This window comes from Sorex fumeus, unplaced genomic scaffold (assembly GCF_029834395.1).
Source record: "Sorex fumeus unplaced genomic scaffold, SorFum_2.1 ptg000002l, whole genome shotgun sequence".
Taxonomy (NCBI): domain Eukaryota; kingdom Metazoa; phylum Chordata; class Mammalia; order Eulipotyphla; family Soricidae; genus Sorex; species Sorex fumeus.
This window is the reverse complement of record NW_026606059.1, coordinates 57675984-57701792: the sequence shown is the minus strand read 5'-3', so window position 1 is coordinate 57701792 and position 25809 is coordinate 57675984. Positions and strand designations below refer to the sequence as shown.

General features: G+C 43.0%; 1 protein-coding gene across 1 annotated transcript in view; it reads right to left on the bottom strand.

The window, feature by feature from the left end:
• Nucleotides 1-25357, bottom strand: part of ATAD2 (ATPase family AAA domain containing 2) — a 74743-nt gene extending 49386 nt beyond the window's left edge. The window contains exons 1-5 of the mRNA XM_056110295.1: nt 25190-25357; nt 10492-10652; nt 2979-3028; nt 637-796; nt 56-158 (exon numbers count right to left, since the gene is read on the bottom strand). Coding sequence (XP_055966270.1) covers nt 56-158; nt 637-796; nt 2979-3028; nt 10492-10652; nt 25190-25357 — 642 coding nt within the window. The remainder of the gene's footprint in view (nt 1-55; nt 159-636; nt 797-2978; nt 3029-10491; nt 10653-25189) is intronic.
• Nucleotides 25358-25809: the final 452 nt, after the last annotated feature.

Sequence of the window (25809 nt, the reverse complement as noted above, 5' to 3'; positions counted from 1 at the left end):
AGGTACTACAGAAGAATGGCTAAATGAGAGATTATTAATAAAATAATCTATTTACTTCTTCTGTTTCATTAAATACTCCCAAGTCTTCAAGCTCTCTCATCCGCTTTCTTCGCAACTTCTTCATGTCATCCATCTTCTGGAGAACAGCTTCAGCAGTGCTTCAAAAAAAAAAAATTAAGAATATGAACTAAGGGGGGCTGGAGTGATAGCACAGCAGGTAGGACGTTTGCCTTGCATGTGGCCAACCCAGGTTCGATTCCCAGCACCCCATATCTCTGAGCACCGCCAGGAGTAATTCCTGAGTGCAGAGCCAGGAGTAACCCCTGTGCATCACCAGGTGTGAACAAATAAATAAATAAATAAATAAGAACATGAACTAAAAGTGGTAAATTTTTTATTTTTTTAAACTTAATTTTTCTGCCATTCTATTAAGTGCTGGAATTTTAAATTGCTGTGTTGATTTGAGTAAAAATACTGGAATGTTTCTAAAAATTTAGATACCCATGCAATATAAAATACTCTAATATCACTTCTCACATGCTAAACACAACCTTAAAAAATTATTCAAGCTAATCAAAATTTATAATTCTTCCCCAACAAAATTTTTTTGCTAACTACAATCATCTTATTACTTACTTTGTTATAAGTTTATCAAATAGCACAGACTGGTTGACAGTACTGTAACGACTTCTAATCCTACAACTGCGGCGAACTTCAACATCACCATTTTCTTCATGCACATGTTTCGTAGTCTGAACAATGTTTCTAGTTCTCAATGACCGAGTAACTGATATCACTTAAAAACAAATGAAAGGATGTTAAGTAACAGCAATACAAAATAATCCTAAAATATATGACTTAACAAAACTTTCATGCAAGATAATCACAACATATTGAACTTAGCTTTCTTCAAAATCGTTTTTTTGTTTGGTTTTTGGGTCACACCCGGCAACGCACAGGGGTTGCTCCTAGCTTTGCACTCAGGAATAACACCTGGCGGTGCTCGGGGGACCATATGGGATGCTGGGAATTGAACCCGGGTCAGTTGCATGCAAGGCAAATGCCCCACCCACTGTACTATCACTCCAGCTCCTCTTCAAAATATTAGAGGGGCAAAAGCACTCAATGCACAGAGTACATACTTTGCATGAAGGAGGTCCACGTTTAATCCCCAACATAGCATGGCCTCCCAAGTAAAAGGCCAGAAAGAGCCCCTGATTATCCCTGAGTATGGCCCCCAAAAATAAAAATTTCTAAGATAAAATACTACATAATAAAAATAAGGCTATAACAAAGTTATGGCTACCATTCTACTTTCAAAAGAAAAGATATATAATGCTAAGACTAGTATACAAATGTTCAAAGGGGTTTTGTAATAACTCCAAACTGGAAGTAGTTCAAATATCCATTAAAGTTAAACAAAGGGTAGAAACAAAGAGTTCATTGATGAATGAATGGATAAAGATATGAAGGACTATTTTCAGCAATGACAAACGAGAACATTCTATATGACATCAGCTGTATGTGGAACGTAAAAAACCAAAATCATATTAGGGTCCGAACAATAGTATTATGAGCAGGGTGCCTTCCTTGTATGCAGCTGTACAGGTTTGTTCCCTGGCACCTAAGTCTCACCAAGAGTGATCCCTGAATGCAAAGCCAGGAGTAAGCCCTGAGTACGGCTGGCTGTGACCCAAAATATCCATCCATACACACACATCCAAAAAATTCATAGAGGGGGCTGGAGCGATAGCACAGCGGGTAGTACATTTGCCTGGCACGCAGCCGACCCGGGTTCGATTCCCAGAATCCCATGTGGTCCCCTGAGCACTGCCAGGAGTAACCCCTGTACATCGCCGGGTGTGACCCAAAAAGAAAAAAAATTCATAGAAAAGATTAAAACGGTGGTTATCAAGTATGATCAGTTAAAGATGGAAGTTTTTAGAGTAGAAACATCTCATCAAATAGTGAGTAAGTTTGGAGATCTAATGTATAGACCTCATACAAACAGTATTAGGTAACAAAGCTAGGAAACAAAAATCCATGTATTGGAATAGTCAACAACAGAAATGAACAAATTATGGTTTCTATGATTGATATACAAGGTAATTAGCTGACTAAAAGAGAAGCCAGACATTTATAGAGTAAGTAGAGGAGTTAGGAAGGAATATAAAAGTACCTGGTGAAGCTTGCAGGTGGAGTGAAAACATAGTCTCAGTACTGGAAGTAATGGTTTTGTTATATACCAATTTGTTATAGTCGTTATACTAAAGTTATTTGTTATAATCTACTATAATTTTAAATAGTTTAAGAAAACATCATCCAGATACTGTTGGACTAAGTAAAGGTTAAAAGTTTGCAAGCATCAGACTGTGAAATTTAAGGGGCGCCATCTGTGCCAACTATGTAACTCCCTTACAGACCCTAGGATTTACGGCAACCATCTGTGCTCAAAAGGGTTGAGAAAAAGTGTGCCCCTGACCCTCAACTATGTAAAATTAAAAATTTGCTCTGTGTGACGTATGGCTGGATCTCTATCTTATCTCTCTTTTTTGATATATCGCTATAAACCATTATCTTGTTTTAAACGTAAGTAAAAATTATAGTTAATCTTGCAAGATTTTAACTGATGCTCTGGAATGTAGCTTTAGATTATAAATGCAACCTTTTAAAAAATTATTTGTCAAACGGGTTGGAGTCCCATGACCCATTGCGACCCAGGGACTATCCGAAAAAAAAAAAAAAAAGCCCTATTTACAATAAAATAAACTTATGTCCTACTCCCCCTTCTTGATTTTAGCTAGTTTAACATCTTACTCCCCACTTTTTGATTTTTTAGCTATCTCACTGAGTTATGAAGAAATTGGGCATTAACAGTCCATAATGTTGAAACCAAACAAATTTTAAAACTTAAAATACAGGCAATTTATTGTATGTACTGTATCATAAATATGGATATTATCATTAACATTTCTTACCTTCTTTGCTTTCTTCTTTTTTTTTATCAGCCTGCTGTCTGGCCAACTGCCTATATGGAAAAACATAATAATTCAAAGAAACTGACAACTTTAAATCCTTTATTTTATCACACTACAATATAAGATAAAAAGCTAAATCAGTGTGGAAAGTTAATACTCAAACTAAAAACATGAAAATACAGCTGAATATCTTGTTACTGTTAATTATGACTAAGAATTGTATAATGTAGAAAATCTTGATGTGCAATTCAGTAATATATGCACCAACACTTTGCTAAACAAGTAATCAAACAATTAAAATCAGAAATGAAACTGCTAGCCAAGTACTTTGTTAAAACTGTACTGTGCAGTGAGCAAAAAGTAAGATTGTGCTTTACACCACCAAGGATATAGTGATCCCACATCTCTGAGGAATTTATACTATAAACAAACACTGTCCCTTAGTGACAAGTTCATTACCTTCTAAGAATACGTAATAGCTTTAATCTTTATACATCACACATTATCATTTACATACAAAAACAGTTTCATTTGTGAATCAGATATTCCCCTATTTGGCAGACAAAAATCTATTAAGCATTTCCAAGGCTTTACAAAACAGTATTCTCCCCTCATCTCTCCCAGTATTCATTAAACAAAATAAGTTTCATTAATCTGTTTTTAGGGGCTCAATGTGTCTCATTAATTTGCTTTTAGGGGTTCAGTTCTCCTTACTATTTGGATAGGGTGTATCTGATAAGCACAGTTTTTTTTAATCAAGTTATTTACAAGAAGTCTGATTATAAAACTGGCCCAAAGAAATTAAGAGCTAAAATCAAAACTTTTTAAAAGTCTGCAAGTTCTCAGGGCCAGAGCAATGATAATGGGTAGGGTGCTTGCCTTGCACCCAGCAAACAGCAGTCCTACAAGGGACCCAAGCCCTGCCAGGGAATGCCAGGAGTGCAGAGCCAGGAATAACATCTGAGTACCACGGGTCCCCAAACCCAGAAATTCTGCAAGTTCTTCTGGCCTAGGACAGTTTTTCTTTTCTTCTCTCCCTCCTCCCACCAAAAGCCAGGGTGGGTTGAATCCTTACTCAGAAATCTAAGGATCAATTTGCAGATACAATTATGCCTCAAGGGACCAGGAAATGAGCCTTCGGAAAAAAGAGTCAAAGAAGGGAATTTATGAGGCTGGAGCGATTGGACAGCGGGTAGGGCATTTGCCTTGTATGCTGCCAACCTGGGTTTAATTCCCAGTATCCCATATGGTCCTCTGAGCACAGCCAGGAGTAATTCCTGAGTGCATGAGCCAGGAGTAACCCCTGTGCACTGCCGGGCGTGACCCAAAAAGAAAAAAATAAAATAAAAAAGGAAGGGCACTGTAGCACTGTTCTCCCACTGTTCATCGATTTGCTCGAGCGGGCCCAGTAACATCACCATTGAGAGACTTGTTACTGTGTTTAGCATATTGAATACGGCATGGGTAGCTTGCCAGGCTTTGCTGTGTGGGCGAGATACTCTGGGTAGCTTGCCAGGCTCTCTGAGAGGGGCAGGGAATCGAACCTGAGTCAGCCGCATACAAGGCAAATGCCCTACCGCTGTGCTATCGCTCCAGCTTTTCTATGCAAACTATTTCTTACTGATACAGGAGGAGCTGAGGTGTAGAGAGCCAGGTCACTCTAAATCATGCATGGAACAGGTAGTGAATCAGGATGTAGAATGGGACAGCTGAGGGTGGGATTTTGGATAAAAGGAAGTCCCAGCCCCATTTCTCCCACTCTGAGCATATGCACCCTGGATTTTCTTCTCTTCCTGATCAGGTAGGGCAGTGCACCCAGACACAAGACCCAGGACAGGTAGGCCAGACAGGGGCAGTTTCAGGCAGGGCTTAGATACCCAGGTAGTGCCAAGGTACTTAGCACAGGACTCTCACTCATATGCACATGGCTGTGGCAGGCAAGTAGGAAAACCAGAACTATATGACGCAACCTGCTGAGGTACAGCTGGGAGGCCCAGTGAAGATACAGAACAAAGGGGTCTTGCCCATGCATCTTTGGCTGTGGCTGGAGATTGGGAAAACTCACACGGGAGAGAGCAGCACAGCGACAGGACCCGACCATCGTTCACAGGAGGCAAGTAGACAGCGTGGGACAGGAGAGGGAAGTCATTCACGGGTCAGGGCAGTGTGGTACAGGAATGGGAGGCAAGTACACTGCATGGGACAGGAACAGTGACATTGTTCACAGGAGGCGAGTAGACAGCAAGGAATAGGACAGAGAAATCATTCACAGGACCAGGCAGAGTCAAGGACAGGATGTAGTCATCGTTCATGGGTAAAGGAGAGGTCTTGGATGTCTGGGGAGGGACTGGAACCATCTACCATTTCTGTACAATAAACTTTCAATCTTCTGAGTTTTGTATGCAAATCTTTCCTACAATTCTAAAGAACCCACCAGCACAGAAAAATCCACTTTCATGCTAACATTATGAGTATGCAAACAAGTCCTTTCTTGGGTTAAGAATCTGTAATCTTCTCAGGTTGCTAGCACCTGAATAAACCTGTTTTTCTCAAATCAACTCTGTCTACTGAATATTGGTTTTTAAGCAGACATACCAAGAATTTGGGCTGTGTAAAGAATTTCAAATGTGATACTTTAAAAATAGAGAAAAAAACCCATTTTATCTACAAGAGTTAAGGAATTTTTAATTTTTCCAGCTATTATTTGGGGGAATCTCAGGAAACCAATACCTTTCGAGGAATTGCCTACCTTACATCACCTATATCTTCCAGCAAGACAGCCAGGAGTCAGCTGACCTGTATTAATAACCTTTCTCTTAAAGGTTTATAGAGCACAAATTTTCAGCTTATAAGATATCAGAGAGCCCGGCAAGCTACCAAGAGTATTCGATATGCCAGACACAGCAACAACAAAGTCTCCAATGGAGACGTTACTGGGCCCGCCGAGTGTATGTATATATATATATATATATATATATATATATATATATATATATATTCTATCATAGTTGCTCACACTAAGACCAAAGCAGTATAGAAGTCAGATAGATTAGGCATAGCCATGTTATAATAAAAATAACAGTGTGATGACCTTTTGTCAACCTCTGGAAATCTGGGGGTAGAGCAGTAGTATAGCAGATAGGGCTTGCACGAGGCTGACCTGGGTTGGATCCTCAGCATCCCATATGGTCCCCCGAGCACCACCAGGAGTAATTCCTGAGTGTAGATCTAGGAGTAACTCCTGAGCATGACTGGGTATTACCCCAAAAGCCAAATACAAACAATTCCCCTGCCCCCCAAAAAAAACTGGATATCTGTAGGAAGCTATAGGTCTTTTCTCTCTAGAAAAGAGAATGTACACAAGAGTTGTAAATATATATCAGCAGTAGTGTTTGCCTTGCATGTATGAGGCCTATCTGGGTTTGAACACAAGAAGGGAAGGAAGCCAGAATATATAGGTACTATATTCTAAATCTTTCTACATTAATCTAACAAGCTTGATCACAGTTTCTGAGCTATAAATAAAAAACAAGGAGGAAAAATAATCAGAAAGTAGATTATAGTGAAAAGAGAAAAGGCAAAGGCAATCTAGACATTTTCTAAGCCTTTATAAATTCTCCTATTACTACCGCTTAGTCTGTAATTATAATCTCTTTTAATTTTTGCATTGTTTGTAGCAGTGCAGGTGGACTATGCCTTTTGAGTCATCGCCCACCACCCTTTAAAAATAACTGGATAGGCTTTCCTTTTAGTTCTAAATTAAAAAACTCAGTTTATTTATCATTTTTAATTGTTGATGTAGTTAAGGTAACATTTTTACAATAGTTTTAATGTTTACAGTTTGTTGGATAACATCGGGTTGGCCTTGCTCCTCCAGCAGGGAGCTTAGGCTTATTGAACCACTCCTACAACGGTGCCACTGAGGTACACCCAATTCTATGAAGCACTAATAATCCTATATTGCTTTTATCTTTCCTTTAGGTCACTTGCACGGTTTAGCAATGTCCTTTTTGTATAGACACAGGAAGAGAGTTGATGTTATGCCTTTGTAACATGGGAGTTAATTGACTCCAAATAATATTTACTCCTGGGCATCCATCATATTTACTTAAGCCTCAATTGCCTTTACTTCCTAACACCCCCAAAGGAGGGTCCTGATGAAGGAACTGGATGGACCCAGAGCAAGCTGTAAGCTAGCCTGGCATTGGAAAGGGACAAGCTAAGTGCCATAAGAAGTATAGTAAGTTAAAAGCATGGTCACGGAACATACCCTGTCATGACTCAAAAAAAAGTAACTAAATAACGACCCTGCTGTGTTAGGAAAGACTGTCCTGAGGACTGTAGTCTGGGATACATTGAGAGATGTCCCCAGGAAGAGCCAACTTTAAGCTTAATATATCTCTTATTGTGTTCATACAAAATGACTAGAAATATTAGTAAGAAGTAAATTTAATATGATTGCTTAAATGACTCGCTAGCTGAGGGAAGGAGAAAGCAACATCTTACCCTTGAGTAGATCTCCTAGTAATCAAGAGTGCTGAACCCCCAGATGAGATTTTGTCCTTGAATTAATCTCCTAGAACTTCCCCAGAAGGAGTGGTTTTACATCTGTTTGTTATGACAATGTTCAACCCTACCTATGTGACCCCCACCCTTCATGATTTCTATATTACTATGCTGTAATGGCTAAGAGGGGACAAGGACTATGATGACTATGAACTAGGCTGGGGGGAAAGGAGAAATTACTATGCTGTAAAGGGGAGATATTGAGCTACATTGGGGAAAGAGAAACAAACTGACTACCAACCAGCCTGGGGCCCAGTTCCTATTTCTCCATTCCCCTGATCCTTTATCCGTCCATCACTATGGGCCACCAAATGCTTGAGTCCAGCGTGCTGACACTTTTCTTTGAAACTCACAATAGTTTTGATGTATAGTACTTCCCCACCACCAAAGTTCCCAAGACTCTTCTCCTCCACCACTATCCTTATGCTACTTCTAAACTACCTTCCAATCTATTCCCCACCACCCTGGTAATCTCATTTTGTAATTTAAAATTAAGAGGCTTGAATACAATTATTTTCATTAAATACCAATAAGCTCATGAAAAGATATACAATATTAACCACAAGGGAATGCAAATCAGAACCACAAAGAGATTTTGTGCCAAAAAAGGCACAAAATGCAGTCAATGACAATTCCTGTGGAAGAGGTTAAGCAATGAAACCCTCATTTATTGCTGGTAGGGATGTAATAGAGTACAGCTGTGCTTTGGACAATTTTGGCAGTTGTTAAAATTCCACTGAATTGAAAATTCTACACCTAGGTCCCCCTAGCAATGCCAGGAGTGATCCCTGAGCACAGAGTCAGGAGTAAACCCTATGCACTGCTAGGTATAGCCCAAAAACCCAACTGTCACTGTCCTCCCATGTTTCATCGATTTGCTCGAGCGGGCCCAGTAACGTCTCCATTGGAGACTTTGTTGTTACTGTGTTTGGCATATCGAATACATCACGGGTAGCTTGTCAAAAACCCAAATAAATAAAACAGAATTCAAACAACCTAGCTCAGGGTTCTTGATAACAAAATTTAAATATGTATAAAACATCTAGTCCCATTAGATAAGTCAAAAGACAAAAATCTTTCTGACTCCTTTGTGAGAACTGCTTTAGAGGGAGGCACACCAACACACAGAAATTTGCAAATGACTACACAGATTAAAATCTTGATGAAGAGGGTATGGTGCCGACAGCAGGTCAATCTGTACCTGTGAGGCGAGTGCATCAGCAGCCTGATGGCACCGTCAGGCTTTCAGATACCCCAAAATTGCTGCTGTGCCTTTGGCCAGACCCCAAAAACTTGGGGCAAAGTTTACCAAGAAAGTAAATGGCCAAAAGTTAGGTATGTGGGAGACACACCCACAAACCACCTCCGGCTCAGCTATATAATTAGAGACATGGCCTCTCTGGTTCCTGATTGAACTGCTTAACAGCCATGATCCCAGAGGCTCAGAAACTAATCTCGGAACCCAAAAGCTTTTGGCAGAAATGCATCCTGTTCCTGCAGTAGGTTACTGGGGCTGGGCCACTCCAGGTGGGAATAGGTTTCGTGCCTTGGCCTGTTCCTCTTGGCGGTCAGGTGACCATCATCCTCCAGAGGCCACTGGTCAGTCAGGTTTGGGCCTGCAGTGACGAGACACATGGGGCCTCACCAGATGGGGGTAAAACTGGCCCTTTCCTCCCCATCCCAGCGAGACCTCGAGTCGCTGCCTAAAAACGACCGCTCTGGCTCCTGATCAAGCTGATTAATGGCCATGATCCCATAGACTCAGAAACAAATCTCGAAACCCAGTGGCTTTTGGCAGAAATGCATCTGGACCGCATACACGGCCATGGCTCCAGAGGCAAAAGGACTTAATCCAGAGCCGGGCAGCTTGCGGCAGAAAAGTGAATGGACCACGCGTTAAACTATGGCGCCATGCCTCCCCAGGAGGGAAAGGGTGTTGTTCCCTTCCGCCTTTTCTCCCCCGCAGCAGCAAGGTGGCCGCTGCCCCAGAGCTTATAGGAAAGCCAGGTATGAGCCGGCAGTGATGGGGCAACTGCAGTCTCATGGGAAGGGGGGCAGTACCGGATCGTCCTTCACGCCCTACCGAGATCCTGAGTTACCCCCCACGAGCGGCTCTTTGGCACAGCCATAACACCAGACACACAGAAACCAATCTTATAATGATCTGGCTCTTTGCAGAAATCCAAAATTGCGTGGCGGCAATAGCGACCACGCAACATTAAGTGATTCTCATAACCAGCTATAGAAAACAAACTATTTCACAATGCCTTTTCAGCAATTCTGATTGTTGGGGGGGAAATTCTAAACAATAATGGTGCATATTTTGTCGAAATGATGAATGTAATCAGTGTAGTTAAGTAGAAATCATCTGCCTCACAGGCATTTGGTGGGGTAGGAGGGGGGTATATTGGGGTTCTTGGTGGTGAAAAGTGAGTACTGGTGAAGGAAAAGGTGTTTGATCATTGTATGACTGAGACTTAAACCTGAAAGCTTTGTAACTTTTCCCACAGTGATTCAATAAATAAATATAAGATGAAAAAAATGAAAAAAGAAAAGCAAGGTGGAGTTCATGCACAATTCAATCAGCTAATCAGTGGCTGAATAAATAGTAGTACTCCTACATAAATAAATAAATAAAATCTTGATGAAAAATATAAAAGCAATTAAAATACATTAACAATTAATCAGCGATTAAATTAACAACAATTAACAATTAAAAATAAATCAAAGATTTGTATTAACTGTGAAGCAATATCACACAGCTTCATTATTTCACAAATACCATTATTGAACAAATAAAAGCAAATCTCATTGTACACATGTTAAATTGTTAATGTAATACTTGTGATAAGTTAACTTAAAAGAAATTACATTTCATTAATTACCAATAATATGCTAAAGATTAAAAGAAAATTCTAAATTCTGAGTTGAGACAACTTTTAATTACCTTGTAAAATGCCTGCCATTAATATGATTCTTCGTCAGTTTCTTATTCATATTCTTATTCTTATCAAAACTAGAATCTGAAGAATTCTGTGCATTTTTTCTCAAAGACCTTAAATCATGTGTCCGGTGGTAGGTTTCAATTTCCTTAACTGAAGATCCATCCTTTAAGAAAAATTAAGAAAATCATCTAAGTTGTCCTGTAGTAAGAATTCCAAAGTTAAACTAAAATTTTTATCTGACAAGTTTGCAACAACTGGTTTTTTTTTTGTTTTTTGTTTTTTTTGCTTTTTGGGTCACACCCACAATGCACAGGGTTTACTCCTGGCTCTGCACTCAGCCCCAACAACTGTTTTTTGTGCAAATTCTCTGCTATCTGCCCCAGGAACCAAATAATCTAGAAAAATCAGCAGTGTCTATGAAATGGCTAACATAACATTTATAATTTATAATTATATTTAATTACTCTAGACAATTAAAGTTTCCAACCCTAATTAAAAAAAAAGATTGAAAGTCATAAAAGAGCTATTATTGGAAACAAAGAGTAGAGCAGGTAGGGTGCTTGCCCTGCAGGAAGCTGACCCAAGTTTGAGCAAAGCTAAGAATGATCTGAGTGCAGAGTGAGGAGTAATACATAAACACTGCTGGGTATGGTCCCCAAACAAACAATACAAAAACACCAGTTTGATCCTCAGCAGTGAACATTATCCCCAATGACTCAAAGACAATAATAGTCCCTAAACACCATTTGATGTGGCACAAGAAAAAACAATTTCTCAAGGAAAATTTAAAATTGGCATTTATACGAACCGAAGCATATTAAGTGATGTGCTTGACACAGACACCACCTTAATCAGAGTGTGTGTGTATGTGTGTGTGTGTGTGTGTGCGCGCGCGCGTGCACGTGCATGCGCACAGATATAAGGATGTTTTGAAAAAGAATACAATTTCAGGTAGGTGTTCTTTATGTTTACTTATGTTGGTTTTGGGGCCACACCAGACAATTTTCACAGCTTATTCCTAGTTCAGTGCTCAGGTATCACAAACCTGGCAGTGCTAAGAGGACCATATTCAGTTGCTGGGCATCAAACTGGGGTCAGGAATGTGCAAGGTAAGTCTTAACCCGTGTACTGCTCTCCAGCCAAGTGGTGGGTTTTTGTTTGTTTGGGGGCCACACCCAGAAATACTCGGCTTACTCCTGGCTCTGCACAGAGGAATTACTATTGGTGGTTCTTGAGGGATCATATAGATGCTGGGGATTGAACCTGGATCTGCTGCTGTGTGTAAGGCAATCACCCTACCCATTGTACTACCTCTTCAGCCCTGCGGTGTTATATTTAAAATGAACATCTAGAGTGCCCAGGTGGCAAAGCATACACCTTGAAAAGTGTGAGGCCTGTGAGTTTGATCCCCTCTACCATCCTGGTGCCACAACAACCTGGTGCACCACAATGAAGTTCCAAGTCATTGTAACAACACAAAGGGAATGAAGGGGAATAAGAAAGTAAAATTAGCACTAACATCTTAGATTGATGTAGTACAGGAAAATTCAAAGGGAATCTATTCGCAGAGTTTCATCTTCCACATGTGAATGTTCTTAAAACTAATCTGCTATGCATTAGGGATACATCTCAGTGGTAGAGCACATGGTTCACATGTGCATGACTGTGTGTCAATCTTTGGGACCCCACTTACCCCTTAAAAATCCTGAACTGCCTTGAAATGGCAAGATTTTATTTACTTTTCTTCCATTTTACAAAATTTCTATTTCTCTCATCTTAAGATTGAGACTTTCTCCAGCCATTAAAAACTTTCAGAGAAAATCCCTGGGGTAGAAGAACTGAATGACTAAGCCAGGCAATACATATTTTCCTTTATTAGGTGGTTTCCAAATCGTTGCTTTCAACAAATCTAAAGGACACCTAATAATCAAGCTAAGAGACCATTAAAAATAATTCACAGCAAGAGATCAGCAGTCATAAAAACCAGAGAAATGGGCGAGAGAAGACAGTATAGCAGGTAGGACATTTACGAGCAACCCAGGTTTGATCCCAGAATCCCATATGGTCCCCCGTGCACCAACAGGAGTGATTACCGAGTGCAGAGCCAGGAGTAACTTAGCCCTGAGCACAGGTGTGGCCCCCACCCCCACCAAAAGGATATGAACAGTGAAATCACAAACGTACAAATGTGTATATCCTTTTAATGAAGTTCCTATATTGGTCAAATTCAAAGAAAACATATCATGGTTGCCAGACAGGGAGGAGCTTAGAATGGGGAATTACTTTAATGGGAAGAGGAGTTCAGTTGTGGAAGATAAATACTGTGGACAGAGTTGCAGAAAAAAGTACCAAGTACCACAGAACTGTACAGTTAAAAATAATTAAACTGATAAGTTTCATCATAATCCTAGAGATAACTCAGACTTCATAGGAAAAAGGAAATTAAGTCAGAGATAGCATGGACCCCTCCAAAATCAACATTCAAATGTTTCTTACATATATATATATAAAAAAAAGCAAGCTAAACATAAAAAGAGAGGCAGCAAAAAGTAGAATGTTCATTACTAACTGGAAAATAAAGAAATGTGATGTTGGTGCTAAGCCAGGACATTAGGACGAGCCTCTAGGTGCTGCCCTGCAACCAGGAAGCAGAACCGAGGCCCCACTTCTCACTAAGCGAGCAAGCCAAAAACTTGAGTCTGATGACCTGGAGAAGTACAGCATGCTCTCATGGTCATACTTAGCAGTACAAGGCAGCAGTTTACCCTTCTCTTACACATCCTTAATCTGGATTGAGCTTCAAGTTCCATATCTTCCTCTTTTTTTTTTTAATTTTTACTAGTGAGACACCATGAGGTACAGTTGTAGACTTACAAATTTTGTGCTTGGGTTTCGATTATACAACGATCAAATACCCATCCCTCCACCAGTGCCCATTTCCCACCACCACGGATCCCAGTATCCCTCCCACCCCCCATCCCACCCTGCCTCTGTGGCAGGGAATTCCCCTTTGTTCTCTCTCTTCTTTTGGGTGTTGTGGTTTGCAAAAGAGGCATTGAGTGGCAATCACATTTGGTCTATAGTCTACTTTGAAAAAATGAAATTTTACCCTTGTAATTTTCCACAAATAGTCACTACTGTCTGGCACATGAAGCATTCTTTCCCTATGCAAACAATTAATTGAAAAAATGAGAATACTTTTATAGCACTGTCCTCCCACTGTTCTTCTACTTGCTCAAGCAGGCACCAGTAACGTCTCCATTGTGAGACTTGCTACTGTTTTTCGCATATCGAATATGTCATGGGTAGCTTGCCATGCTTTGCATACTCTCAGTAGCTTGCTGGGCTCTCCGAGAGGGGTGCAGGAACCGAACCTGGGTCAGCCAAGTGCAAGGCAAACACCCTACCTGCTATGCTATCGCTTGTAATTTTTTCCTAAGAACAAACTTTTTTGTCACAAAACATTATCCTATTTTTCTATTTTAAGTCATTGTCACTGTCCTCTCCTTCATCGATTTGCTTGAGCATGTCCAGTAACATCTCCATTGTGATACTTGTTACTGTGTTTGGCATATCCAATACATCACAGGTATCTTGCCAGGTACAAAATACTAATTATTCCAAACATTACAATCAAACTAAAAAATGGCTTAATGAGGTATTACATTTAAGTTATCTGCAATATCTTTTTGGTTTGCTTTTTTGTTTTGGGGCCACAGCTGGCTGTTATCAGGGCTTACTCCTGGCAGTGCTTGGAGGACGATATGTGGTTCATACAAGGCAAACACATTTACCTCTGTACCATCTCTCCAGCCCCTGCAAACTTTTGATTTGTGATCCCAGTGATGCTGGGAATAGTCACCAACACTATACCCAGTAATGTGAGGGAGGTCACACTGCGTTGGAAGATTGAACTCTGAGCCAAGCTTGAGTGAACCAAGGATGTACTCCTTGAATTTCCCAGTCCCCACAATTTTGTTACATATATCTCTTGATAAACTATCTTGTGTATACACACCTAAGGAAACTAGAACCCAAGTCATTTTATTTTCTTAAAAAAAAAAAAAACTGGGGCCAAGTAGTACTCATAAGATCAAGACTGTAGCTCCCACATGCAAAGCATGCACTTCATGCACTTCAGCCCTTAAAATCCTCTCCCCTGTCCCAAAGTCACTTTTTAATTAAAAATTATATTTAATTAAGATAATTCTCAAGAAGCTAAACTCCAGTGGTTTAACAGTAATACTGGATAAAAACGAAGGTTTGCTCTTTAAGAGGTGAAAAAATGTGGAAAAAAACAAAACACCCCAAACTGGAGATGTATAGCTCCATAGTTTAACAATATTTAACTGGTGTTCCAAATGTCAGATCTATTGAGTATCATTCATCCCAAACACTACCTCATTAGTTCTGAAATCTGCACCCGAAGGAGAGGAAACTGCAACTTCCAGAACTGATAATAGCAGAGCTCATGCCTTGCTTTACATGGTCCTCTGAGCATTTCAAAGAGTGGCCCTGCTGGCTCTCAAGCACAACCAGGAATTAGTTCACAACAAAAAAAAAGTTCCAACTTTTGAGGCCTAAAATCAAGGGCTGGTCTATATTAGTATAAGATGACAAAAATGGACTGTTATTCTCAAAACAAGTAGATGAGAATGCAAATCAGTCATGTCACTTATTTCCATGGGCAAATTCATTGTTATATATCAAAATCTCCCTAGTTGTTGCTTGATTGAGCAGTACATGGTTCATTTTTTCCTACATTAAGATATAATTCAAGCTTTAAAAAAATACCCCATATGTTGTACACATCAGTGCTGAGCTTGGAATATCTTCCCAGACTTTAAATACAATTTTTAAAAACATTTCCTTCTTAAACTATATAACATGTTTTATTTTTACCTAACAACATAAGGACAATTTAAATGTAGGTAAACACAACCCAAAAGTAATTTGGAATCCCTGCTTAAAGAAACATTATCTACTATCCATCTTTAAGTGATAGTAGATCAGCATAAAGCACTAGATTTAAGTGAATCAAGAACTTCAGACCTGTAAAAGCTGGGCATAATACAATAGCATGTCTGACTGGAGAAAAAAGAAACAACTGAAAAGGCATCCAAAATTACAAGGATGATAGGATGAAAATAAGAAAAAATTAATTCAAACAAGAAAATTTAGGGAAACCAGACAAGTCAAAGGGAAAAAAAAAACAAAAAAAATACAAATAGATCCAGCTGAAAGATGACATGTAAAAGTAAAACCTGGTTCATATAATGAATATAGCCATCTGAAGCACTAGATGACAGGGTTATGTCATTAGAATAAGGAAAAACCCAAGTCAACAATATGAATTTTATTTTATTTTTATTAGTGAAACACCATGAGGTAGTTGTCACAAATCATCCTGTTAATCGTCGATTGCCTCGAGCAAGCCCCAGTAACGTCTCCTTCATCCTATCCCTGAGATTATATTCAAGGCTCTTTAGGTGAATGAGACCCATCATTGTTACTGGTGTTTGGCATATTGGGTACGCCATGGGCAGTTTGCCAGACTCTGCCGTGTGGGCAGGCTACATTTGGTAGCCTGCCAGTTTGTCCAAAGTAGGAATGAGATAATAAGATGTTATAATAGGATGTTGTGCGGCCGCAAATGCGGCCGCGCGGTTCCAGGAGCTGGTTTTTATAGTCTCTGAGTCTTGGCCGTTGATGGGATTACACGGCACCAGGGGGTCAGTTGGTGGGTGTGACCCCCACCTACTGGAATTCGGAGGATCTGGGTGGAGGATGCTCGGCCCAAATCCGAGTAGGCTTGGAGATCTCGGCTCTGGGACCCGTGTGACTTTGTCCCTCTGCCAGTACCTTCATGCTACCAGTACCTTCACACATGAACATGAGGTAGTTGTAGACTTAAAAATTTTTGTGTTTGGGTTTCAGTTATACATTGATCTAGTACCCATCCCCCCACCAGTGCCTATTCTCCACCACCAATGATCCTAGTATCCCTCCCACCCCCCTACCCATTCCCCCAGCCTCTGTGGCAGGGAATTCCCTTTTGTTCTCTTTTTGGGTGCTGTGGTTTGCAAAAGAGGCACTGAGTGGCAATCATGTTTGGTCTGTAGTCTACTTTCAGCATGCTTCTCCCATCCTGGGAGGATCCTTCCAACAACCTTTATTTGGTGCTCCCTTCTCTGTCTGAGCTGCCTTTTCCCCTAGCATGTGTGGCTGGCCTCCAAGCCATGGAGCAAAATTCCTGGTACTAATCTCGGCCATTCTTAGGTGTTAGTCTACTATTTTGTTACTTTATGTTTCCCAGATGAATGCAATCTTTCTATATCTATCCCTCTCTTTCTGACTCATTTCGCTTAATATGATACTTTCCCTTCTCTTTCTGAGCTGCCTTTCCCCCTAGCATGTGCGGCTGGTCTCCAAGCCATGGAGTGAACCTCCTAGTACTTATCTCGGCTGTTCTTGGGTGTCAGTCTCCTATTTTGTTACTTTATATTCCCCAGATAAATGCAATCTTTCTGTCTGTCCTTCTCTTTGACTCATTTCACTTAATATGGGCTGGAGTGATAGCAGAGTGGTAGGGCATTTGCCTTGCACACAGTCAGCCCGGTCAAGCCGGGTTCGATTCCTCCACCCCTTTCGGAGAGCCCGGCAAGCTACCGAGAGTATCTCGCCCACATCGCAAGGCCTGGCAAGCTCCCCGTGACATATTCAATATGCCAAACACAGAACAAGTCTCAAAATGGAGACGTTACTGGGCCCACTCAAGCAAAATCGATGAACAACGGGAGGACAGTGTTTGTTTTGATACTTTCCATGTAGTAAGTACCACTTGTATGTAAAGTTCATGACTTGATCTTTTCTAACAGCTACACCGTACTCCATTGCGCAGATGTACCAAAGTTTCTTTAACCAGTCATCTGTTCTCGGGCACTCGGATTTTTTCCAGATTTTGGCTATTGTATCAGTGCAGCAATGAACACAGAAGTGCAGATGTCATCTCAACTGTTCTTTTTTGCCTCTCCGGGATATATTCCCAGGAGTGGTATTGCTGGGTCAAATGGGAGCTCAGTTTCTAATTTTTTGAGAATTGTCCATACTGTTTTCCAAAAGGGCTGAACCAGTCGGCATTCCTGCCAGCAGTGGAGGAGAGTCCCTTTCTACCCACATCTGCGCCAACACCGGTTGCTTTTGTTCTTTTGGATGTAGGCCAATCTCTGTGGTATGAGATATCTCATTGTTGTTTTGATCTGCATCTCCCTGATGATTAATGTTGTAGAGCATTTTCTCATATGCCTTTCTGCCATTTGGATTTCTTCTTTGAGAAAGTTTCTGTTCATAATATGAATATATTTTAAAAAGAAACTCCAGGGGGTATGGTGCTACCAGCAGGTCAACCTGTACCTGTAAGGCGAGTGCATCAGCAGCCTGATGGCGCCTTCAGACTTACAGATACCCCAAAATTGCTGCTGTGCCTTTGGCCAGACCCCAAAAACTTGGGGCAAAGTTCACCAAGAAAGTAAATGGCCAAAAGTTAGGAAACACACCCACAAAACACCTCCGGCTCAGCTATATAATTGGAAGCAAGGCCTCTCTGGTTCCTGACTGAACTGCTTAATGGCCATGATCCCAGAGACTCAGAAACAAATCTCAAAACCCAGTGGCTTTAGGCAGAAATGCGTCCGGTCCCTGCAGTAGGTTACCGGTGTTGGGCCAACCCAGGTGGGAAGAGGTTTCGTGCCTTGGCCTGTTACTCCCAGTGGCCACCATCCTCCAGAGGCCACTGGACAGTCAGGTTTGGGCCCCCAGTGACGAGACTCACAGGGTCTCATGGGATGGGGGTGGAGCCAGTTTTGTCCTCCCCACCTCAACGAGACCCCTAGTTATCTCTCACGAATGGCCTCTCTGGCTCCTGATCAAGCTGCTTAATGGCCATGATCCCCGAGACTCAGAAACAAATCTTGAAACCCAGTGGCTTTTGGAAGAAATGCATCCGAACCCCACAGTACGTTACTGTCGCCGGGCCACCCCAGGGAGGTGTTGTCACTCCGCCTGCTCCCTCTTGGCAGCTCGGTGGCCATCATTCTCCAGAGGCCAATAGACAGTCAGGTCTGGGCCCACAGTGACTAAACTTGTTGGGCCTCACAGGATGGAGGTGGAGCCAGTCCTGGTCTCCCAACGAGACCCCAAGTCATCGCCCACGAACGGCCTCTCTAGCTCCTGATCAAGCTGCTCAACGGTCATGATCCCAGAGACTCAGGAACAAATCTCGAAACCCAGTGGCTTTTGGCAGAAATCCCTCCAGATTTAAGTGTTAAAATTTCGGAATTTCAAAATCACGTGGCCCTACTGCAGCCATGCAACATCATATGTTATTCATAACCAGCAATAGAACAAATTGTCTACTGTTGTCTTTTTAGCAGATCTGAGTGTTGGGGTAAAATCTCAAATAATAATGGTGGGTCTGGTGTCGAAATATTGAATGTTATCAAAGTAGAGAGAGAGTAATGTGGAAATCATCTGCCCCACAGGTAGGCGGAGGATATGGGATGGGGGTATACTGGGGTTTTTGGTGGTGGAGAATGGGTACTGCTGAAGGTATGGGTGTTTCATTGTATGACCGAGACTTAGACCTGAAAGCTTTGTAACTGCTCTCATGGTGATTCAATAAATAAAATTATAAAAAATATTTTAAAAAAGTAAGGTGGAGTTCATGCACAATTCAATCAGCTAATCAGTGGCTGCATAAATAGCAGTACTCCTACATAAAAAAATAAAATAAAATAAAAAGAAATAAATAAAAAGAAACTCCCGTGGAGCTGTAGTGATAGTACAGCAGGTATAGTGCTTACCTTGCATGTGGTCTATCTGAGTTGGATCTCTGGCTTCCCATAGGGTTCTTCAGCCCCGCCAAGTGTGGCCGAAACTACTACTTCTTTCCCCCAAAAAAGAACTCTCCCAAAAGATAGTAGGAAATCCCCAACACATAAGGTGCCCAGAACCAGTGCACCACCAGGAGTGATCTCTGGGCATTGGCAGAGTGTGACCCAAACCCAAAACACAAAGTTCTGATCCCTCCTGGAAAGGCTGGTATGGAAAAAAATCCTCTCCACCTACAATATCTACCTAAGTGCCAACTGTTCAACATTCAAACCATCAGCAATATGGCATTTATGGTAAAATCTTTGTATCACTGTTTTATTCTGAAAGACTTAAGTTTCTTTATATTTTGCAATCTGGAGATTCAAAACACAGAGCCCCAAAAGTCTCAGATATACATCCACTTCCCCAACCCTAAACTAATTTTTTTTAGAATAGGACAATCAACAAACATTTATTGTGTCCCTGCCACATTATGGGTTGTTCTAGATTCTGAGAATACACTGCTGAAAAAGATCAAACTTAAATGCCTATGGAGTTACATTCTAACTTGGGAGAAAGAAAAACAATTAAGGGGTAGAGAACTAGTGCAGGGGTTAAGGTGCTTGTCTTGTGAACAACCAGACCGATGGTCTACTGAGCACTGCTGAGGATGATCCAAAAAAAAAAAAGAAATAAAATTTTAAGAAATTATAGATTGTTAGAGGGTGATAAGTGCTAGAAGAATATAAGAATAAAAGGGGCATCATTTTATTTATTATATATATATTTTTTATTAGTGAAACACCATGAGGTACAGTTGTAGACTTACAACTTTTGTGCCTGGGAATTTCAGTTATACTATGATCAAGTACCCATCCCTCCACCTGTGCCCATTCTCCACCACCAATGATGCTAGTAGCCATCCCACCTCCATTTCCTCGTGTCCTCTTTTATTTCCTAAAGTAGTGTTTTGTAGTTTTCTTTGTTCAGGTCTTTTACGTCCTTAGTTAAGCTGATTATTCCTAGATACTTGATTTTCTGAGGCACGATTGTGAACAGGATTGTTTTTTTCATGTCACTTTCTTCTCTCTCATTATTTGCATATAGAAAAGCCATGGACTTTTGGGTACTGATTTTATAGCCTGCAACTTTACTATACAAGTCTATTGTTTCTAGGAGTTTCTCAGTAGAGGTTTCAGGGGTCTCTAAGTATAGTATCATATCATCTGCGAATAGTAAGAGCTTGATTTTCTCCTTTCCTATCTGAAATGTCCTGCTAGGGATAGGAAAGACTATCTGGTCTAAGCACTGTAATCTGAGATCGAGATAGCCCTAGGAGAGCAATTCTATAAGCTTAATGTATTTCTTACTGTGTTCATACAAAATAATTAATATTATGAATGCTTATATGTTTGTTGGCCAAGGAGAGGAGAAACACTTCCATGGGATTCTGCTCTAGGGTGGGCTGACCTGCTAAATGAAAATCTGTCCTCGAAGTGGCTTTCCCTGAGGGTAAGAACTTTTACCGTATTGATTGTAACCACACCTATGTGTAAGTCCCAACCCCTCATGAAGGGAGGGTGGGGATTTAACTGGACTGTAAGTGTGGGCTGGGGTAGAAGCAGATGGAGATACATGAGTGAATGGAGATGAGATTGGAATAAACTGCAACTAAGACCAACCAGCTAGGCCCTCGTTTCCTTCCTTCTCTTGCCCATTGCCATTGAGCTCCCCTGGGTGGGGGAGAAGCGGCCAGAGACTACCAAACGTGGGTGGTGGGAGAAATAGAGCGCTGTTGTTGCTGTCTTTTTTGTGTTTACACACTGCAGAGCAGTTCAGGACTGATAATCAGGACTGATAAAAATGCCAATGGAAAGGTCTGCTTCACTAACAGAAATTATTCCTTCCTTCTAGGTTGGTTATAATGATTATACCCAGACATACAATGGTTCCTTCTACTTCTGTGGCACCTGCTATGTCCTTTTTTCAGTTTCCTTTTTCTTTGTACCATTGGCTGAGAGATGGAAAAACAGAGCCTGATCAGAAAGAAAGAAGACTGTAACCAAATGAGCTTTAAAAATGGAAATTCAAGTCACTAGAAGCAAAAGCTTAAAAGAAAATGTCCTCAGTTGCAAGGTAGCAATGTGAACTGATGGATGGCTTTTTAGGTTCATTTTTTTTTTTTTTGCTTCAGCATTCTGAGGAAAGTTTACATTACAGTAAGAAAAAAAGTAACAGCAATTAAGCTAGTTTTTAGTATTTAATCAACTAGGATTAAAATTTTATATTTATAAATCAGTTGAAACAGCTACTTACGTATTAAACGAAAATTAATGTAGTTAATAAATTAAGGTCAGGGAGATAGCTCAAAGGGCTCAAGCACATACTTTGCAAGAACTCCTGGGTTTGATCCCCGGCACCACATGGCCCCCTGAACACAGGAGTGACTCCTGATGTAGCCCCCAGAGCATCAGCAAGCATGCTCCCCAAACCAAAATAAATGAGTAACAAAATCAAACTTGCAACTGTGTCATGGTTATTCAGAAACTAAAACATCTGATGGAAAACTTTTTCTTAAAAAAAAAAGTATTAAATATAGCATGTGGATAACTAGAACTTTGGGATGTGAATGACCATTAAAACTTTAATAATTATTGATATGGTAAATATATGCCTCTCCAAAACTTATCTTTGCTTACTGTTTCGGGGTAATCCTTAGTATCATTATTTTATTAAAAATTCTATCAAATCTGCCATTTGACCCAGCTATAGCACTCCTGGGAATATATTCCAGAGAGGCAAAAAGGTATAGTCGAAGTGACATCTGCAATTGTTTGTTCATTGCAGCACTCTTTACAATAGCCAGAATCTGGAAAAAACCTGAGTGCCCAAGAGCAGATGACTGGTTAAAGAAACTTTGGTACATCTACAAAATGGAGTACTATGTAGCTGTTAGAAAAGATGAAGTTATGAAATTTACATACAAGTGGTACTACATGGAAAGTATCATGTTAAGCGAAATGAGTCAGAAAGAGCGGGATAGACACAGAAAGATTGCATTCATCTGGGAAACATAAAGCAACAAAAAGGGAGACTAACACCCAGGAATAGCTGAGATTAGTACCAGGAATTTTGCTCCATGACTTGAAGGCCAGCCACACGTGCTAGGTGAAAAGGAAGCTCAGATAGAGAAGAGAGCACCAAATGAAGGGTGTTGTGAGGACCCTCCCAGGGTGGGAGAAGCATGCTAAAAGTAGTCTATAGACCAAACATGATTGCCACTCAATGCCTCTCTTGCAAAACACAGTACCCAAAAGAAGAGAGAGAGAACAAGGGGGAATACCCTGCCACAGAGGCAGGATGGGGGGGGATGGGGGGGGATGCTGGGACCCGTGGTGATGGATGACGGGCACTGGTGGAGGGATGGGCACTTGATCATTGTACAACTGAAACCCAAGCACAAAATTTGTAAGCCTATAACTGTACCTCATGGTGTTTCACTAATAAAAAAAGAAAAAATAATTCTATCAATATAAAACTTCAATGACTTAAATGGTAATTATAGTCCTCTCCAAAGTTGATCTCTGCTTATTAAACAGAGGTAATCTTTATTTCCTTTTTAGTATTTTGTTTCTTAAAAATGGGAGCATTTACCTTTTGTGCACAATGTCCACTCTGATTTCTACACTGTTATCACATGGTGGTCCAGAGCTTCAACAAACACCAACAATATACCATCAGGCACACAAGGCCTGAGGGCCAAGTTAATGAACCCCAAACCTCATGCTGGGGAAGCTCCAGCCAGAGACCTGATTATTGTAAAATGAGCCTCAAACATCACAGCTGTCTTAAGTTACTACATTACTCATATTCAATACATCACTACAATCACAGGATCTGGTATTGTCTTGAACAAATAAGCTTTCAATAAATTTTACATTAAAAAATTAGCTTTTCTGGGGCCAGAGCGATAACACAGTAGAGAGGGCATTTGCCTTGCATGCAGTCAACCTGGGTTTGATCCCCTGAGCACAGCCTGGAGTGATTCCTGAGTGCAGAGCCAGGAGTAACCCCTTACCATAGCCGGTGTGACCCAAAAAGCTAAAAAAAAAAAAAAATCATAAAAAAGTTAGCTTTTCTAAACACTTGTCACTAAGTGATCAGAAATCAGTGCAAAAGTCTCTGGCCTCCGCTCCCCAAAACTTTTGCACGGGACCGAGAAACAAGATTCTGAAAGTCAAGACAGGGTCTTTTCATTCCGAGTCACAATCTTAGGGATTTGATGGCGTTTTAAACTCTCTGCCTTTGTGAAGTCAGCCAGGTAATGGGGGCATCTACAAAAGGTGGCTTCCTCTTCCCACACCACCTCCGGCTGCGAGAGGAATGCTGCTGCTTCAGCCCTCCAGTCCCTAACCGGGTGGCCTCCCTACCCACCATGACCCCTGCCACCCCAGGCTGTGTGAACCAGCCCGCTTCCTGAAGCCGTCACGGCTTCCTCTGTTCCTCCAACTTTCTGCCTGCGCACTCGCCGGCTCGACCCGGCGCCCCGTCCGCAGCTGGAGTGGAGAGAGCCTCGCAGTCGGCCTAACACTGAAAGAGAACGGCCTTAAGTTTCCCCTTGCCAGCTGCCTGGAAGGTCTTCATTCGAGGCGTCCTCAGGCTAGACTCTACACTGTCCGTCAAGTTCGTGGGTAATCTTATTAGAGAGAGGGAGCCCCAAGGCCGCCCCTTTACAAAAAAAAAAAAAACACAAAACGGGGCAAGTTCGCCCCAGGGCCTTGGGCTGGGCCTTGGGCTGCAAGATAACAGAAAGCAGCAGGGCAAAAGGGTCCACTCGTATATAACGATCTCCAGCAAGCCAAAGCTTCTTTAAAAGCCTGCCGTGCTGCACAGCCGGATGCGCAGAGGATGTCAGCGTCTCGATCCCCCGCACTCCTCAGACGCCCGCCAACCGCCGACCGCCGACGCCGGCCCTCGGGGCAAGAGGAGCCGCCACGCCGCGGGTTTTCCCGCTACTTGAGAGCCCCGCCCGCGGGGGGTACCGGTATCCTAACTCCGGCCGTTAGGTCCCTTCCCAGCTGGAGCCACTTTCTCAAGGGTCCGCCTCTCCAGTCGGGGGCGAGCGCTCTCCCGGGAGGCGACCCCCAGCACCCCCCGAATATCTCCTCAGGGTGCCCGCGGGACCGTCCCCCAGCCTCAATCCTGTTTCCTGGCGGTTCCGGGGCGCCGCCGGGGACACGGATCCCGACGACTCCTGCCATTTCCCGGGAGACTCGAGGCCGGGCCGGCTTCAGAGTGGGGGGGGGGGGGACTTGTTGGGGGGGATGCCCGGCACTGCGGTCGCGGCTGGACCCCCCCATCCTTCCCCCCCACACACACACGTCCACCCCCCCCCCCACCCCCCGACCTCAAGAGGTCCCGGGCCCTCCACCTTCCGCAAGCCGCGCAGCCTCGACTCCCCGGGGCCGCAGGAGGAGGGAGGTCCGAGAATCACCGTCCGCACCCCCGGGACCCCCCCCCCCAAAAAAACCATTCATTCTGCAGCTCCGAAGTCGCCGGGAAACGGGGGGGGGCTGCCGTCGACGGGCACCGACCCGGGCGTGAGGGAGGGAGCGGGCGTCCGCGGCGTCCGAGGCCTGAACCGCCCTCGGGGGCTCTGGCCCCCAACACGTCTTCCGTTTCCTCGCGTCCCTCCCCACCCCACCCCCCTCGCCCGCCCGCCCGCCCGCCCGCCGCCAACTGTCACTCCGACCACCTCCCCCTCGCTCCCGGCCTCCCCGGGACCTCCCAGGCCCAGTGCGCCGGCCCGGCCCGAGGCCGCTAACTCACGTCGGCGCTGGCCGCGGTGGCGGCCGCGGGTTGCGAGTAGCCGGCCGAGCGCAGCCGCCTCCGGCCCATCTGCTCCAGGCTGAGGAACTCGCTGGACAGGTCCAAGGAGTCTGTGGTGCTGGCGGCGGAGCGGCTGTGCAGCTCCAGGCTGCTGCGCAGCACCACCATCTTCACGCCTTCACGGCCCAGGCCGTGCGCGGCGGCGGCGGCAGCACACGGCGCTGAGGGGCGGACGGTAGCGGCCGCGCTCTGGAGCTTCGCGCTCCGAATTCTGGCGCCACTAGCTCGGCTCCCGCGCGCGCGCCCGGAATCCCTCCGCCGCCGGCCCCGCCCCCCCGCGCCGCCGCCGCCACGCAGCACGGCGCGGGGCCCTGGAACTTTTCCTCTCGCGTGTCGAGAAGAAATCCGGGCCCAAGCGGAGGGGTAGCCGGACCCGGAACGCTCGGAAACTTGAGCTAGCACTCGCTGGGAGCTGAGGAGCAGGCTGCGGGATGCTGACTTCTTTTCCTTAGTTAGTTCCGGCTCGCGCGACTCGGCGGAGGAAGACGGCAACCGCGAACCGAGTTCCTGTTTGGAATTTTGGCGCGTGAACGACCGCGGGGGAAGGGAGGCTCCTGCGC